Source organism: Ruditapes philippinarum, unplaced genomic scaffold, assembly GCF_026571515.1.
Source record: "Ruditapes philippinarum isolate M1 unplaced genomic scaffold, ASM2657151v2 ctg2057_1_1_1_1, whole genome shotgun sequence".
NCBI classification, from domain to species: domain Eukaryota; kingdom Metazoa; phylum Mollusca; class Bivalvia; order Venerida; family Veneridae; genus Ruditapes; species Ruditapes philippinarum.
In genome coordinates this window covers 190732-208157 of record NW_026858825.1, presented here as the reverse complement: position 1 = coordinate 208157, position 17426 = coordinate 190732, and the positions used below count along the sequence as shown (strand labels likewise).

Below are 17426 nucleotides of genomic sequence, written 5' to 3'. Positions count from 1 at the left end.
GTAAGAGTTATTCATTATCAGTGCCAGTACTTGAAACATCACTGTCTTACATACTGCAGTACCACTACCAGTAATGCTGCTCTGACCGGTACGTCTCCGGCCGCCTTAAATACCCTATGAATGCCAGAGCGGCACAGCTCATAAACCTGGACGCACGTTAAAATTTTAAAATACATCAAAGTGCCTTTAATAAAAATAAATCTTGTCCACAATTTGCCGCAGCTTGGTGTAAAATCCAAAAAGATATCATGTCAAAATTTCACGCCACTTGAACAATGGATTATTGTGCGGTCTTTAGTTGCAACGTTAATTTATTCGAAAATATCGTCAATAAGGCAAACGACACTTTCACAAACATTTGTCAACAGATTGGATATTATTATGTATTGGTAGGTTCACTAGTCTAACTTGTCGCTGGAGTACACGTATATATACCTTATACTTTCAGTCTGAAAGTGTAATAAAAACGTATGACATGTATGTTTTAACTTGTACAACGCTACGTCCGATCAGACATAATTATTGCGGAAATGGCAAGGCAAATACTAAACGAAACTGTGTCTACATATCGGGTTGTAAAACAAAGATTCATAATGATAGATATGATTTTAATGAAAAACAATGGTTTTCTTACATCTTAGTTTCAGTTATTCAGATACAAAGGTAAACTTAAACTGAATGTTGCATATTTACTTTACAATTATAACTCTTTTTTTATCTGAGTGAAAGAGTTTGCTTAAATCTTTATACCTTTCTGTAAAGTGTTTGTTTACTCGGTATTCAGAACTGTAACATCTAATACTTCAAAAATATTTTAGAAAAACGATAACTTTTAATAGCATTTGAAAGTAATAATAACAGAAAACGAAATAATGTGTACAAAGTAAATGACAACATAATATTGTTCGCTCTCTCACGATCAAATGGTGATGGTGGCAATGTGATATTACAAAGAAAGAAAAACTGGTATTACTAATATAATCACCAAATAACTTTGATTATTTTCTCTTCTGTATTCCAGAAATAATAACAACACCATAGGCAAATCCCGTGTTATTCATTCTTTCTATTAAACCTTAATATGATAACAACGTTACATGTTTAGAATGTCAGTATGCATTAATTAAATTTTATATAGAACGTTTTGAAGGAAATATAATAATGTTCTGTAAAAATATGATGAAAGTTTACTAGACAACCTTATGTAAATATTGTCCGGAAAATACAAATAAAATGTCATTACGTCAAACATTCTAAGTCAAGGTAGTCAATTATTCATAATATATTAATAAGTTTTGTTGTACTACCAATATTGTCAATGTTCACCTAAATTAGAAATGGGGAAATGGTATTTTATTATTAATATCAAACATATAAATCTTCAGAACATCCACATTTAGATGTGTACATACGGCGGTTATTATGGAAGCTCTAATGTGACACGAACGTCGAAACCTTAAAATTCGGCGTATAATTCGTTCCAACGTAAAAGGATACATTTCCATTTAACAAATAAGCAAAGAGAGGAACTGTGATTATAATATCAATGAAATTTTAAAAGTTAACTTAATATCATAACTCAATATGGCAGATTTATTAAAGATGTGTGTACAAATGCATGTGCATAGCGTGGAAATCATTGGAAACCGGTTTATCCATATCTAGTTGCTTAAATGTAAATTATATATATATACTTTTCCCAAACAACAATGCTTATTGAGAGTTAAATGATCACATTGACTATTCAATGCGAAATAATTTTACATGCAGAGTAAAATACATATCGTTTTGAAACTGTATATTCATTTGTTTTTAACATGTGGGAACGAAAATATAAATAAACTGTCCTTGAATTTAAATTAATATTTTAAATGATCATTTTTTTAATATATTAAAAGTATTGTCTGGTATATAATAAGGTATCGTACGGTAATCTTATACCAGACAACGTGAATACAATAAAACAAATTGATTAAGAAAAGGAACATATCCTATAATAGAAATTATACCGTTTTCTTCCTACTGCTCATGACATAAAGGTAATACAGATTTGAAAATTGAAAGTGACTGAACTATTTTACAATATTGACATTTATACATAAACTTTGGCATCCAGACAAATTGACTTTGTCGCATCATCAGACTTATAATATGTGATAATGAGCAATAGGACTTTCAGAATCAATATTAAGGCATTTCTCTAAGAATGTATAGAAAAAATAACTAAATGTAACAAAATTGCACCTTTGACCATTATGCAAGATAAATAAGATAAATATCACACAAAACGAATTGACATAATTTAAGGGTAGCATACAATTTTGTATGTAATTACACTCGCAAGGTGGTTAACATAATGCTATTTTAGTTACATGGAGAGTTGTTGTGCCAGTTTATCTCAAATTGTTTTGTACTTCAAGTCTCTGGTGCTTCTTAACATGATAAAAAGTATGTTAACATTTGACAAGAATATTGCAGCGAATTATCTATAGATTTAGTAACTTACTTTTTACAAAAGAAATAATACATGGGATTCACAGCTTCACTTACTTGCCCCTTACCGTTGTGGGTTTGAATGCCGACAGGGACTTTGGATTATTTTATGTGAGGACGCTATCCAGCTAGCTTACGGAACGTCGGTGCCAGTTCGTGCCTGAAATAATGCACGGAAGGGCACCGGGGATCTTCCTCAACCAGTAAAGCTGAAACATCGACAAATGATCTATACTGTGTCGGTGTGACGTAAAACCCAATTAAACAAACAAACAAACAAATTCGATTTTTCAAACAAACTGATGACATTTTATCAAAAAGTACCACTTTTTAAGACAGTAATGCAGTACCTGTATTATCAACATTTTGTAAGAGTTATTCAGTATCAGTGCCAGTACTTGAAAAATCACTGCCGTACATACTGCAGTACCAGTACCAGTAATGCTGCTCTGTCCGGTACGTCTCGGGCCGCCTTAAATACCCGTGAAATGCCAAAGCGACACAGCTCATAAACCTGGACGTACGTTAAAATTTAATAATACATACAAAGTGCCTTTTACAAAAAATAAATAATACATGGGATTCACAGCTTCACTTACTTGCCCCTTACCGTTGTGGGTTTGAATGCCGACAGGGACTTTGGATTATTTTATGTGAGGACGCTATCCAGCTAGCTTACGGAACGTCGGTGCCAGTTCGTGCCTGAAATAATGCACGGAAGGCACCTGGGGTCTTCCTCCACCAGTAACGCTGGAACGTCGGCATATGACCTATATTGTATCGGTGCGACGTAAAACCCAATTAAACAAACAAGCAAGCAAACAAACAACTTCTATTTTTGAGAAAAACTGATGACATTTTTATCAAAATCAAAAGTACCACTTTTTAAGACAGTATTGCAGTACCAGTATCAGCAATATTTTGTAAGAGTTATTCAGTATCAGTGCCAGTACTTGAAAAATCACTGCCGTACATACTGCAGTACCAGTACCAGTAATGCTGCTCTGTCCGGTACGTCTCGGGCCGCCTTAAATACCCGTGGAATGCCAAAGCGGCACAGCTCATAAACCTGGACGTGCGTTAAAATTTAATAATACATACAAAGTGCCTTTTACAAAAATAAATCTTGTCCACAGTTTGCTTGGTTTAAAAAAAAAGATATCATGTCAAAATTTCACGCCACTTGAACAATGGATTATTGTGCGGTTTGAAGTTGCAACGTTTATTTATTCGAAAATATCGTCAATAGGGTAAACGGCACTTTCACAAACATGTGTCAACAGATTGGATAATTATTTTGTATTGGTAGGTTCACTAGTCTAACTTTTCGCTGGAGTATACGTATATATACATTATACTTTCAGTCTGAAAGTGTAATAGAACATATTACATGTATGTTTTAACCTGTACAACGCTACGTCCGATCAGACATGATTATTGTGGAAATGGCAAGGCAAATACTAAACAAAACTGTGTCTACATATCGGGTTGTCAAACACAGATTCATATTGATAGATATGATTTTAATGAAAAACAATGATTTTCTTATATCTTAGTTTCAGTTGTTCAGATACATAGGTCAACTTACACCGGCTGTTGCATATATACTTTACCATTATAACATTTTCTTATCTCAGTGAAAGAGTTTGCTAAAATCTTTATACGTTTCTGTTCTGTGCATGTTTACTCGGTATTCAGTGTATCTAATACTTCAAAAATATTTTAGAAAAACTTTTATTAGCATTTACAAATAATAATAATAGAAAACGAAATAATGTGTACGAAGTAAATGACAACATAATATTGTTCGCTCTCTCACTATCAAATGGTGATGGTGGCAATTTGATATTAAAAAGAAAGAAAAACTGGTATTACTAATATAATCACCAAGTAACTTTGATTATTTTCTCTTCTGTATTTTAGAAATTATAGCAACACCATTAGCAAAATCCGTGTTATTTTTCTAATAAACCTTAATATGATAACATTGTTAAATATTTAGATTGTCAGGGATGTATTAACTAAATTTTATACAGAACGTTTTGAAGAAAATATAATAATGTTCTGTAAAAATATATGGATTTATGCTACAACATTAAACGTTTACATTTCACTTCTGCAATATCTATAAAGATGTAATATTTGAAGATTTATTGTGTCGTTGTTGTAGAAATATGCAAATACAGGATATAAACGTTGAACGTTAGAAACATCAGAATATATTTCTACAGTTTTGTAACAAATTCATTGTAATGATATTGGTCAAGACGAAAATCTTTATTATTATCGATTAAATAGATTTTTTTATTATACGATATATTCTGTCCGAAACAAACAGATTTAAAAACAGTTCTTTACATAACTAACATGGAGAAATAGCTATACTGATAGGTATTCTTAGAAACTCATTTGACCTTGAAATGTATTCATAGAAATAGACATATCTTTGCGTTAGAAAACGATGAAAATCATAAATACAAGAAGCGTCAATAATAATGCATTTTCATTGACATAACATTAATTATACTAGTTGTTACTTGTAAGGTTTTTTTAAACGAGGCGGCATTATCCTTTCAGATTAATACAACAATAAATGATTCACAGGATGGCAGGCAGTAGTTTAAACGCGAATGAATATGACGCAAGTTTTATGACAACTGTGTGCAATTTTAACAATGATGGTTAAAAGCACTTAATAGGGGTAGTTTGATAATTAAGTTGCGTTCATGGTTATTTATGAAGTTTATGCGTTCTAAAAGGTAAATGTGAAATCCCAAATTTTAATTCGTAAGCATTAGTTATTTCCTGTCGCAAATATATCATTAAGTAGCGCCGTATTACATGATATGCTTATCAGAGAAAAATGCAATGCCTGCGTGTTCGCAATTATTATTACGAAATATTATTAAACAAAGCCGACACAAGATATTTTATATAATAATTTAGCTTAACTATTAACTTGATATTAATAAATGATTCTTTTAATTCAACGATCTAAATTATCTCCTGCCTATGGTGCCAATTATATTCTACCTTTTTCCAGACACTCCTGGCAGCAGGAAGTAAATGTTTTATTGTTAATGACAAGGGCATGACTTAATATCCTAGCATTTATTATCTGATGTGCATTTGTAAGACCTCTATCTAGAATTATTAATGAACTCAGAGCTTCTTAATCAGTGTTGCCTGCAATATTATATGCAATAAATATCCATTGATTCGCTTAACCGTATGCCCATAGTAAGCCCGTGGTGTGTCGATTGTAATTACACGCGCAGTAAATGAATAGATCCAAGTCGGTCAAAGCTGATTCTTGCAATTCGGCAGTTTTCCTTTCTCTTGTGCAAATGTCAGGTGATTTAATCAACAATTAAAGTTTTGCTGTAGACATTGTTTATATGTTCAGTCAAGAGAAACATAAATTTGAATCAATTTTCCCTCATTCAGGGAGTCCTTTTTTCTCATTTCTATATTAGTTTAAAATCAGTGGTTGGACAACTTTGTATTCTTTTGTTACCTTCTATAAATAAAGATTTTATTATAAAGAAAATCCCATTTTGTAGACATGGTATATACGAAACAGACAACTGATGTACGCATATCAACATAACATTGTTCGGTGCATATATGTAGGTTACGTAGACGGTATACGATGGAAACTACATTAACATACAGTCTTTATATACTTGTTAAAATTGAAATATAATAATTGACTAAGAAAATGTATATTATCCCTTCTTTGGTCGCTGTTTTGAACTGAATTAAGTATCAAGATTTGTTTGAAGAAATACTTTTTCAAACAATGATTGGTATATAAGGTTATTAAATAATAAACATTCTATAAACGAATGAGCACCTTGAGTTCGCATAACACGATGAAATCGATGCCTATGCTGTAATGTACATTTTTGCCTTTCATTTCAGCTAGACAAAAGTGCATATTTATACATCTTTAAGTAATTTCCTGTATCTTTTACCTGGGGTTTTGTAATATATATAGTGGTAATGGTACGGTAAGTTCGTCTCAGAATTGAAAAGTAACAATCACTTAACAATGTATGTACTTTACACGGATGATATTTAGATATTATTTTAAGAAAGGAATAATATTGTTCAATTCTTGTTTACAATTTATAGCGGCGGAAAAAATGCACATTTTACGTATTTTTTGTTTACGTAGACGTGCCTTGTACCTGGCATTAAGTTCATTATTTTTTATGCCCGGTGTTTGATGTTTTCGTCTGATGTATTCTTTTTTTATTTTAATAAAGACTCTATATACAATTGTGTGTTTTGTCTAGAATGCTTAGCAATTGCATCAAATATATTGTTATTACACAAAAGGGTGTATTTACAGGCCATTCACATTTTCCCAATTATAACGAAATAAAATCTAATTACCACTCAAGTATCGGGTCTAATAATCAATTTTTTTTTACAAGAAAACAGGTCCAGTTATTGAAGTGGTTTGACGTGTTTGCTTCTCGAGCGAAAGAGGTTTACCAAAGAGCAACAATTGTGTTGGTAAGAGTTGTTCAATTGCATTTGTTTAATTATTTTCTTTTCAGTATTCATACTTTTGTTTACTTTTGAAAATTGCGATTTCGAATATGCCTTTTAATTGTACCTGTTGATCCACAAGTAGTACTGTATATTACGTAACAAGTGTTTAAAAAACATTTTTTTTAATCCACATAATTATATTGATTTGTCGTTTCGAGCTTCACATACGAATACAGAATAAAATACATACAAAATGATGGCACTGCGCAAATACATTCATTCTACAGATGTTTGACACGTTATTATAGTATTAAACAATACACCAATTTATGTTTTGTTTCATACTTCTTATTACTAAGCTTAGAAAATATAATATTCCTAATCCATCAGATAAAATAACAATATTCATGATAAAGATTAATGACTGCAATAATCACCATGTTTTTAGGAACATTTTAGCATAATAGTTTATGGATCCTATGGTCTGATTACATATTTTACTTTTTTTATAAAATATTCGTATTGGATTATCTTACATAAGGAATGATGTTTAAATAGAACACTTAATTCAATTAATAAAATAGAGATTTTTCGTCTTTAAAGAAAATTAACAATTATTTTCAAAACAATGCACTGAGCTATCTTTTGATAAAGAGATAAAATGCAAAAGGATATTAAATTGTCTGAAATTGAATAATGACCACATTTGTAATTTTATCAATTCCTTATAAATGTGTCACCAAAATTGCGTAGCTAATGTGGATTCTTATGAAAGAGACAAAATTTTGCGGGGAACGTATAAACCTCGACATTTAATAACAGTTGTGGAAAAACAGCAAGGAATATTTTGACTCCAGTGGCCGGTTGAGTTTTACATTTTATTGCTCGTTTGTCTATTAAAAGTCGAGGAACAAAAATAAATACGCGACTTGATGTGCAAGTGTTGTAGAAAAATTACAAAAAGACGAGGGGAAAGAATTATAGGCCGCGTCTCTTTGTTCCTCAACAACGGTCTCATAAAATATCATGGCGCCTAATTGCAATCTTCAGCCACGACTTTTTGCGCAGAGTCATTTCCCGGCATAAAAAAACAAAGCTCAATGCTCAAACTCGACTTGTTCAAGGTATACGTTAACATAAAATATCGCGGATTATAATCGGCTACCTAAAAGTAGGCATCTTTTTGTGCGGCTGAGAGTACTATATACTAGTGTATGTAGACAGAACATGTCGTGGTTTCCTTCCTAAAATTCGCCTTTTTACGACAAAAGTGTGACAGAAATTATGTATAATTATTGTCAAGTCATATTATCTGCTTTCGGTTGATACCTACATTGGCATTATGCCAAACCAAGCGTAAACGGTGGGTGCATAGGTTACAGTAAAAAAAAATAACTTTACAATGTGCTAATATTGTGTTCAAAGTATAACAATTACATCAACAACAATCTCTTTTATTTTCAAGCCTGTATACAATTGTAGAACTAAGTATGATATATTTTGTTGTCATGGAGACATTAAAGATCTAAATATGCTTCTATTTCCATTTCTTTGATATGTCTTACTAGATGAATAATATAATACTAATCCTTTTCAACGACTGCTGAATGGTATACTTCTTGTAGATACTGTTTTCATCAAGCGAGTCACTAAATAAGGTTTTCGGCCAAAGTTATGTTTTACAGCTGTTATGTGTAGTATTTGGAAATTTTTGAAAGAATATCCAATGAGAAAACATGGCGATATATGCTGGAGATCACTTATTCAAATTTTAGCTTTACGTTAAGGATAATTACTTAGTGATGCGGTGGTCAAGTCCACTATAACGATGTAAATCCGTTATTACAAAAGTGTTTATTATCTCAAGTCAAACAGGCTTGCCATATAAATTAAAATATCGACAAATGTACAAACTGTCAGCTAGACGCAGCAGGTAAGTTTGTCTTGTAAAGTTCTAGTTAACTTACATAATCAATGCATGACAGCCAGGTTCGGATTGTACTCTTTTCGCAAAAAAATATTTCAGTATTATTATTATGTTGTATTTTCTCTTGTGTTGTGTTTTCTTTTCTATTAAATTCTCATTTCACTTTTTTTTCTTTTGCTTTCAATGTTGCCATATCTAGGAAGTAGGTGCAACATTATACTGGACACTAAACGGAATGCATACATGTACACAAATTGTTTCAAGTATAGTTAAGTTGGCACGAAATACTCGTGCAATGTACAACATACTACATACTACACAGGATAAAAATCATTATTACCGTTATATCTATATTATTAGATATTAAAACAAAACAACCTTTATGTTTCACTTCATTTGCATCTAATGTAAAATTTAAAAAAAGCAAAAAATATAGACAACTTTTGAGGCTCGAACTCGTAACAAAATTTAAGTTTGAATTTACCAAATTTGCGATAGAGATGTTTCAATTCTTTTTCATATCTTGTATTATATTCGTTTTAATAACCTTGTTTTACATATTAGACAAAGGTTGTAAACTTCTGTGTACGCAAAAAAATGCAGCGTCACTCTCCCATTAATAGGGGCACAGTACTTGCAAGCATATTATTTAAAAGGTTTAAAATTAACAGGTTCTTCTGTTATTCAAACAAAAACACACAGCAATAAACGTTTGGACAATCCTTTTTCCAATTATGTGCCATATGCATCCAGTATTGGTTAATTCAAAACGTTATACGCTAAAAAGCATTTCCTGTCTCATTCAATCAATTTGAAACACCTTTTCTATTTGATAATGCTTTAACTACGTGTTGTATTAAATTATTAATGGAAACCATTTAAAGCCAATATCTATGCATGATAAGTCTTGTTGGTGATAAAATCTTACATATTTTATTAAAACATAACATACATGTTTTTGTACTTGCAAAGCAGATATATCATATTTTGTGCTGACGTTAATTTAAAAATTATGTTTATCTTGGGGAGTATGTCTGACAAATTGTATAATCATCTGCTTTTTTGTCTTACATGACAATAAAACCTTTAATATAGTAATCAGTACGTAAATGAAAAGTAATGGAACTATTATGAACCTGCAAACATGTACCAAATTTAAGTCATCTTCTTTTTCTAGCTGGCACAATATTGAGAATAATGGGTTGTTTTGCATTTTATATGCTTTTCTTTATATTGTTCTTAATCGTTTACCATGAGATATACTGACAGTGAAAGATTGGTACTAATATAAGGAAATAACTAGATAAACCTGAATATGTTTATTTCTAAATAGATTGTGGATCAATTATCAAAGGGTTACATTAAAAATGTTAAACGAAAGAACCCCGAAAACTTTGTCGCCGAATGTGACAATAACAAACAATAATTGTGTATTATATTTGTTCTCATGTTGGCATCTTTAACTATAACAAAAGATCTGTCACACATTCGTATATATAGATAGATAGATAACCTGACCTGAAGTATTATTTCCCGATTTCTACAGCTGTAACACCAACAACAAAAAATAAGATTTATCTAGAAATCAAACATATAGTCAAACATAATTCAGAGCACTTCCTGGTTGGCTCATCTCATTTTAAGATATACATATGTTACCATTTGGTCTTTGACACTTCACTTCAGATTTATTCGACCTACTGTTCTAAAATTAGGTGTGGCATTTAGTAATGACTAGCTCATTATCTCCATTGATTTTGAGGTCATTAGGCCAAGGTCACAGTGATACGTGAAAGGCTTGCGTAATCAAAAACAAAATTTCTGAAACCTATTATGTATAATACTTTATCATACTATAATGTATTGCATAGCACATGCCTTTCATTTAAAATGCATTAGTGTGTACACAAGAAATAAAGTAGGGGCAAAGTAGCCATGTTCTTCTACTATATAACTTTGCTTATATTAATGACCTATCATTATCTTTACTACAGCTGTTACAGATAAATGATTTAAATGTTACAATTTTGTTTTTTACATAAAATGCCAAAAGACAGAATGTTATATTATGACATGTTTATAACACAGTCGTTAAGACAAAAACGAAATAGTTAATGGTCTCATTTCAGTGAACATCAGTTAAGGCTAGATACTCATACAGTAGATAGAGTTATGTTCAAGTATATTTCTGTAAAAGATCATAATTAGTGATACAATATTAATGTCACATGATTTACGATAGAGTTAACGATGTAGGATTACATGCTTCATGATCATGGCAGCCATATAATTATATGAAGTGATAAATAATTTATTTGTATCTGCTGCTAACGATTGCATTACATGTTCGTATGACTGATTAGGTTAATATCATTCTTCATAGCAAGTTAAATTGTGGTGACAGCAAATTAACGATACAAGAATATATGTGTTAAATGAAAGTGTGCAATTTACAATTTGATAAAATGTCCGGAAAAAAATACTTTTTGAAATACCTGTGCACTTATTTTTATCACATTTTGCTTTATATAGATATACATGTATACGCTCATCAAGTTATTTTCAATCAAGGACTAGGGACATACGAGTCCGTGACGGCTCTGGTAAATACGAGTTATACGCAGTGTTTAAATCGTTTTAAAGGCTATATCGGACATGCAAATACCATGGTGTATAAAAGACGTTTCTCAATGTGTTACATGCATTTTGTTTGCGGGACATTTGAGTATGAACAAGAACCTGGGTCAGTTCTTGCGCATCGCCCTATGATAGGTATGTTCAATAATTTAAAACATTTCGACTGTTGATAAGGGAAAAAACTAAATATAAGAAAAGTTTTGATTGATCATTTACAAAATTACAAAACAAAATATTGAAATCTCATTGGTCATTCTAAAATAAAATGTAAGGATAGTTGCTGTCATTCTAAGATAACTGAAATGTAATGAATAGTTTTTGCCATTATGAAATAAAATGTGAATAATAGTTGTAAAGTAAAAGGTAAATGATAGTTCCTTTACTTTTTAGTTAAATTGCTCAGATATTCAAGTTCTCTTGTATTCAGATCAGTATTATACTAGTATTATTTCAGTATTTTTAAAAATAATTCCCTCACCGACTGCTTACATGTTGGTGCTAGAAATTGAGTTCACTTCCAGAAACACGACAGATTTGTCTAGAAACACATATATCTTAAAGTGTTCAATTATTTCAAGATTAATAACCCTACTAGAAATTATTATAACATGAGTTATTATAACAAGATAAGCTAACATATATCTATATGACTTTTGAATGAAGAGTAAGGACTAACATATGCAAGTGAACCAGTTTTTCTTCGGTCAAGTATCTTTGTCTTTCTTTTTTTCACTATTTTATTTTTGAAAGCTAATTATGATGCAAAACATTAGGAACTTGTCATCAATAAAAATAATTTTACATCTATGCAATAAACATTATGTTTTAATCTTACTCGTACATATTAAGCTGTAGAGTAAGTTTGTCGAATCAAAAACCTTGAATCGTATTATACGGGTGAAATCTACCAGTCTGAAATAGAAATAAATATAATAAATATATTACATAATTATCTAAATATAAAATATTCTCACGCATCGTAAAAAATAATGTTGTTAGATTTAACATATATTATGTTTATCCGTGAATAAGCTATTCCAATTACATAAATTTATTGAAATCTAAAAAACTTTTAATGATTCAGAATATGTCTTATTATCCCACGCCGAATGGCGGCGGGGGATATAGAAATAGTCTCCGTCCGTCCTTCCGTCCGTCCGTCCTTCCGTCCGACATTTTTGTCCGGGGCATATCTCAAAAAGTATTTGAGGTATCAACTTGAAACTTCATAGGTGGATAGACTTTATTGAGGAGGAGTGCAGTGCTTAAGAAAGATAACTCTACCCTGCATAATTTTTGAGTTACTGCCCTTTGTTGTTTTTCATAACTAAGTTTTGTCCAGAGCATAACTCAAAAAGCCTTTTAGATATCAACATGAAACTTCATAGTAGGATAGATCTCATTTTTTGTTTTATAGTATCTCAATACAGGAATTCAGTTGTATTCCTATTTTGATCTATGCAATAACTGAAAAAGTATTTACTATACATCTCAAGTAAATTACAAAAAGGCACCTACATCAAATGTTGCAAGAAAAATACATTTATGTAACGAACCTTACACAATAAGTGTGGCCTCAGTTATATTCGACTTGAAAGATCATAAATTGGTATTAAACATTTTTAATTTTGTTCATAAAAGTATCAATACCAGATGATTATTATCTCAATTGAAATATGTTGAAGATTAAACTTCATTTAGGCATTGAACACATGAGAAGAATGTACTCAAAATATGATGTAACAGAAAAAAATACATGTATGCAAACATTTATGTGTATGATTTCTCAGTATGGAACTGTATTTACAGAAGCAAAAGACTGTCTAGAACTTTACGAACAGGGTTGGCATGAAGACGGCATATATACAATAAAGCCTGTCGGCGGTTCATGTATACAAACATGGTGCGATATGACAAATGGTGGTTGGACAGTTTTACAACGTCGCATGGATGGTCGAGAAAACTTCTACAGACCATGGGAGGACTATATTCGAGGATTCGGACACGCATCGGGCGAGTATTGGCTTGGCCTTGAAAACATATACGAACTTTCAATAATCCACAGTTCCTTAGCAATTGAAATGGAAGCCTTTGAAAAAGGATTCCCGCCCAATGCTTCCGCAACATATGAACATTTTAGGATTGACGACGAAAGTTCAAATTTTAGATTGCATATAAATGGCTTCTCTGGGAATTGTGGTGATAGTTTCGCTTATCAAAACGGAAATATGTTCACAACAAAAGATAGGGATAACGACAAATATGAAGAAGATAATTGTGCTCAAGTGTATGAAGGGGCGTGGTGGTATAATGGTTGTCATTATAGCAATTTAAATGGTCGTTATTTGTATGGAAATCACTCTACGTATGCAAACGGTATTAACTGGTATACTTGTTGGGGTTATCATCAATCAATTCGAAAAACAGTGATGAAGGTAAGACGAAACTAGGATAAAGACAGATTACATCTGAAAATGCTATAGAACATTGTCTAATTTAAATAACGATATTTAAAACTATAGAGGGTAAAAGAAAATGCCGTTAACATGAAAAACGTACATATAATGCCAAATGGATAAAGGCAGATAAAACAGTCAATAATTTTATATCACATCGAAGCAACATAACCATAAGATATTGAACCTAATAATTATATTACTTGTTTAAAGGAAAGTACTAGAAGATATAACTATTTCATAGACACAGAATCTACTCTATTGCAACATTGCTTTTGATGACTTTTGAATGAAATTGTTTGTTCAAAACAGGTGCCACTGACGGTTTATATTTACTGTGTATATAGGGTTGTGTTAAGTTAAACTTGGAATAAACTTCTATGTACAAGGAAATACAAACTGCATAAAGAATTTCATGCTCATACAACATATGTTATATACTTACTGCAGTATATACAGATTCCTTTGCAGAATTGTCAGACAGAAATTAATTGTTATGTTAATAACAGATGCAAATACTACATAATGAAGACAAATTTCAAATGTATGACTAGAATGATGATATATATGTACATGAGCTAAATATATCTTCAACTCGATTATATACTATATATTTAGTATGTCAGATAGCGTTATGTTATAATCAACATATTTGCAAACACTAGTCAACCTGTGTCAAATTATTTGGATGCAGCATTTTGTTTTTCTCCCTATTTAATACTTTACGAATATGGAGAGGTTGAAAATAAATCGCAGAATAAAATATTAGCATTGGGAAATTACCTTTTAACGACTGTTATGTATATTGACCGCTGATAGAATTGCAAACTGAAAAAAATACGTAACTGGCTGGTTATTAAAATCTGTATTATTTATTTGATGACACGTTTAAAATTATTGAACTGTTTCCTCAAATAAAATTCACCTAAATATGATTTGTTTTTCATCGGTAAGGTCTAAAGTTAATTGCAAGGTTATCAAAATTTGTATTATTTATTTGATGTCACATTTGAAATTATTGAACTGTTTCCTCAGATAAAATTCACTTAAATATGATTTTTATTTTTCATCGGTAAGGTCTAAGGTTAATTGCGTGATTATAAAACTACGAACGGTGTATATCCCCAGAGAATTTTTTATTTTATAAATAAATATGACGTTAGTTAATGGTCAAATATTGCTTAGTTTGTGTTATATAAATTTTAAGATGACTTTATTTTAACGTATGACCATCCTAATCCACAACCCGTCTTTTAAGAGTATTGATCTAGTCTAGAACTACTGTCAATTACATTGAAACTTGCGGCCGTGGATTCAAACTCCTGAAGGGTCAACTTTTTTTCTTTCTTTTCTATCTTTAAATATTATTCATGTATCTCTCGTGTCCCTTTTGGGAAGAACAAAGTGCTTATTTGTTATTATTTAATTAAATAGGTATTTATTGGCTAAATGATGCTAAATCTTATAGCAAATATGGTACCTGATATAATGTTTCCTGATATTTTCAAAGTGTAATAAAATAAGAACTAGGCGGTAAAAGTAATAAAAATCTTACAAGATTTTCAATATACTTTTGTAAAAAGGATAGGGAAAGTTTGAAAACATGCACTCTTTGTGATAAATTTTAGGATTGTTTTAATTAGGCTGAGTAGGAAAATAGTCAAACACGTGTAAAATTGGGTGGGGTAGGATAAATTTTGATACGTAGTTCGTAATTTTAAGTATAAACAATCATTTTGCTTATGTGGATTGCAAACTGAATGGTACTATTTGTTTCTTACTAAAAATTAAAGGAAAAACATTTTTCATAAGGATGATATTGTAGATTATTTAAATGTTCCTTATTTAAGGTAGGTTTAAATATAAATAAAATATTAAACTTTTGTAGCTATTTTGTACTTCCTATGAAAGCTAATGATCATGAATTGCGTAAAAGGTTTAAAATTGATAACAAGTGCTAGACTTGATATGCACTGTAAAGATAAGTGCTTTTCTTTTGAGTGTTATTTGATAAACGAGTACTTTTGAAAATATAATTTAACATGATTGAAATATTCATGAGTAGATTCGCATTTATATTCGCTTGAACTGAAAATTTTCGTCATGCTTTTGAAAAACGTTATGACAGTAATATATTTTTAACATTGAATTATTAATGAGAAAACACAAAGCAGTTAATTTCTGAGCGACATCGATACGGTACATGTAATGTATATAAACGGAAACTGTCAGTCCATTAAGAAACCCACCATGCTTAAGGTTAAAGCGGAACAATATGTTTATTCTATTCTTTTATAGTGCCTGTTTTTTGTATTTTCTAATATTATAAACTTCACATTTGAATCAGTTTATAATTATTTGACAAGAATTTAGCAGGTGATTTGATTATTGTTTTATGTTAGTGGAAATCAGCACATTTGTTACAGATACAAGTCACAATAGATATACACATTAAATTGTACATCAATAAAAATTTTCAGATGCTGTAAGTTTCTCCACTTAAAGATTTCAGCCTTAAAGTCACCTATAAGAATAAGCATTGCATTTCTATTATTATTTTTGCTATGACTGATATGACTACATAATTATCAGCAAATTTTACTGTTCTATATATAAATAAACTTGTTGTTGTAAAAATCAATTTTGTTTTTATTTCCTTTAGGGCCTACAAAATTGACATATCTACTTGAAGCAACGAATGAATATCGTTTGATCATTGTAAGAAACACTATGAACGTAAAACGATTGCCATTTTCACTGCCTTATGACTAACATATACGTGCAAACCATTTAGTTTAGCTCATTTTTTCCTAAAATACGCGCTGAATATTGCGAAGCCTGAGTTTCTTACTTTTATTAAAACATCACTTTTATGTTCATTTCTTTATATTTAAAATACGGCCATTTTTTTCTGGACAGTTTCTGGCTATTTACATTGGAAGTAATATTCATATTTGTGAAGAAATACATTAAAATTATTTCAAATGTCTGGTCCGAGAGTCGAACTTCGAATTTTCCAACTAAAGCTATCATCTTGCATTTGAACAACATGCTGCTAATACAGTTACATGTATCAGGAAATATCGGAAGCAAATGAAATGAACAGAATGTAAGCGTTATAAATCATAACAGAGTAATTTCTTGTAATTATGTTCTTATATCCATTTATCAATTTTCCATTAGTCTCTGTATCCGCGTATAATATCACAAAATAGTATGCAATCCATGCAACACACATGGTTGATCTGAATCCAAGAAATGTATATTTTTGTACATTTAATTTGAGTATAACTGATTAGTACCACTATTCGGAATATCTCCTCGAACCTAATGCAAGTGTCCTCGCCGTTAGGTAGACGGAAGAAGATTGACCAAAACAATATTATTTTATTAGTTACAAACCTACAATT

General features: G+C 30.8%; 1 protein-coding gene across 1 annotated transcript; it reads left to right on the top strand.

Moving 5' to 3' along the window:
- Nucleotides 1-11275: 11275 nt before the first annotated feature.
- LOC132754421 (microfibril-associated glycoprotein 4-like) lies at nucleotides 11276-15808 on the top strand. Its single transcript, XM_060745049.1, has 2 exons — nucleotides 11276-11695; nucleotides 13370-15808. Exons 1-2 carry the CDS (start codon nucleotides 11359-11361, stop codon nucleotides 14008-14010), a joined length of 978 nt encoding a protein of 325 aa, XP_060601032.1. The 5' UTR covers nucleotides 11276-11358; the 3' UTR covers nucleotides 14011-15808.
- The last annotated feature ends 1618 nt before the right edge of the window (nucleotides 15809-17426 follow it).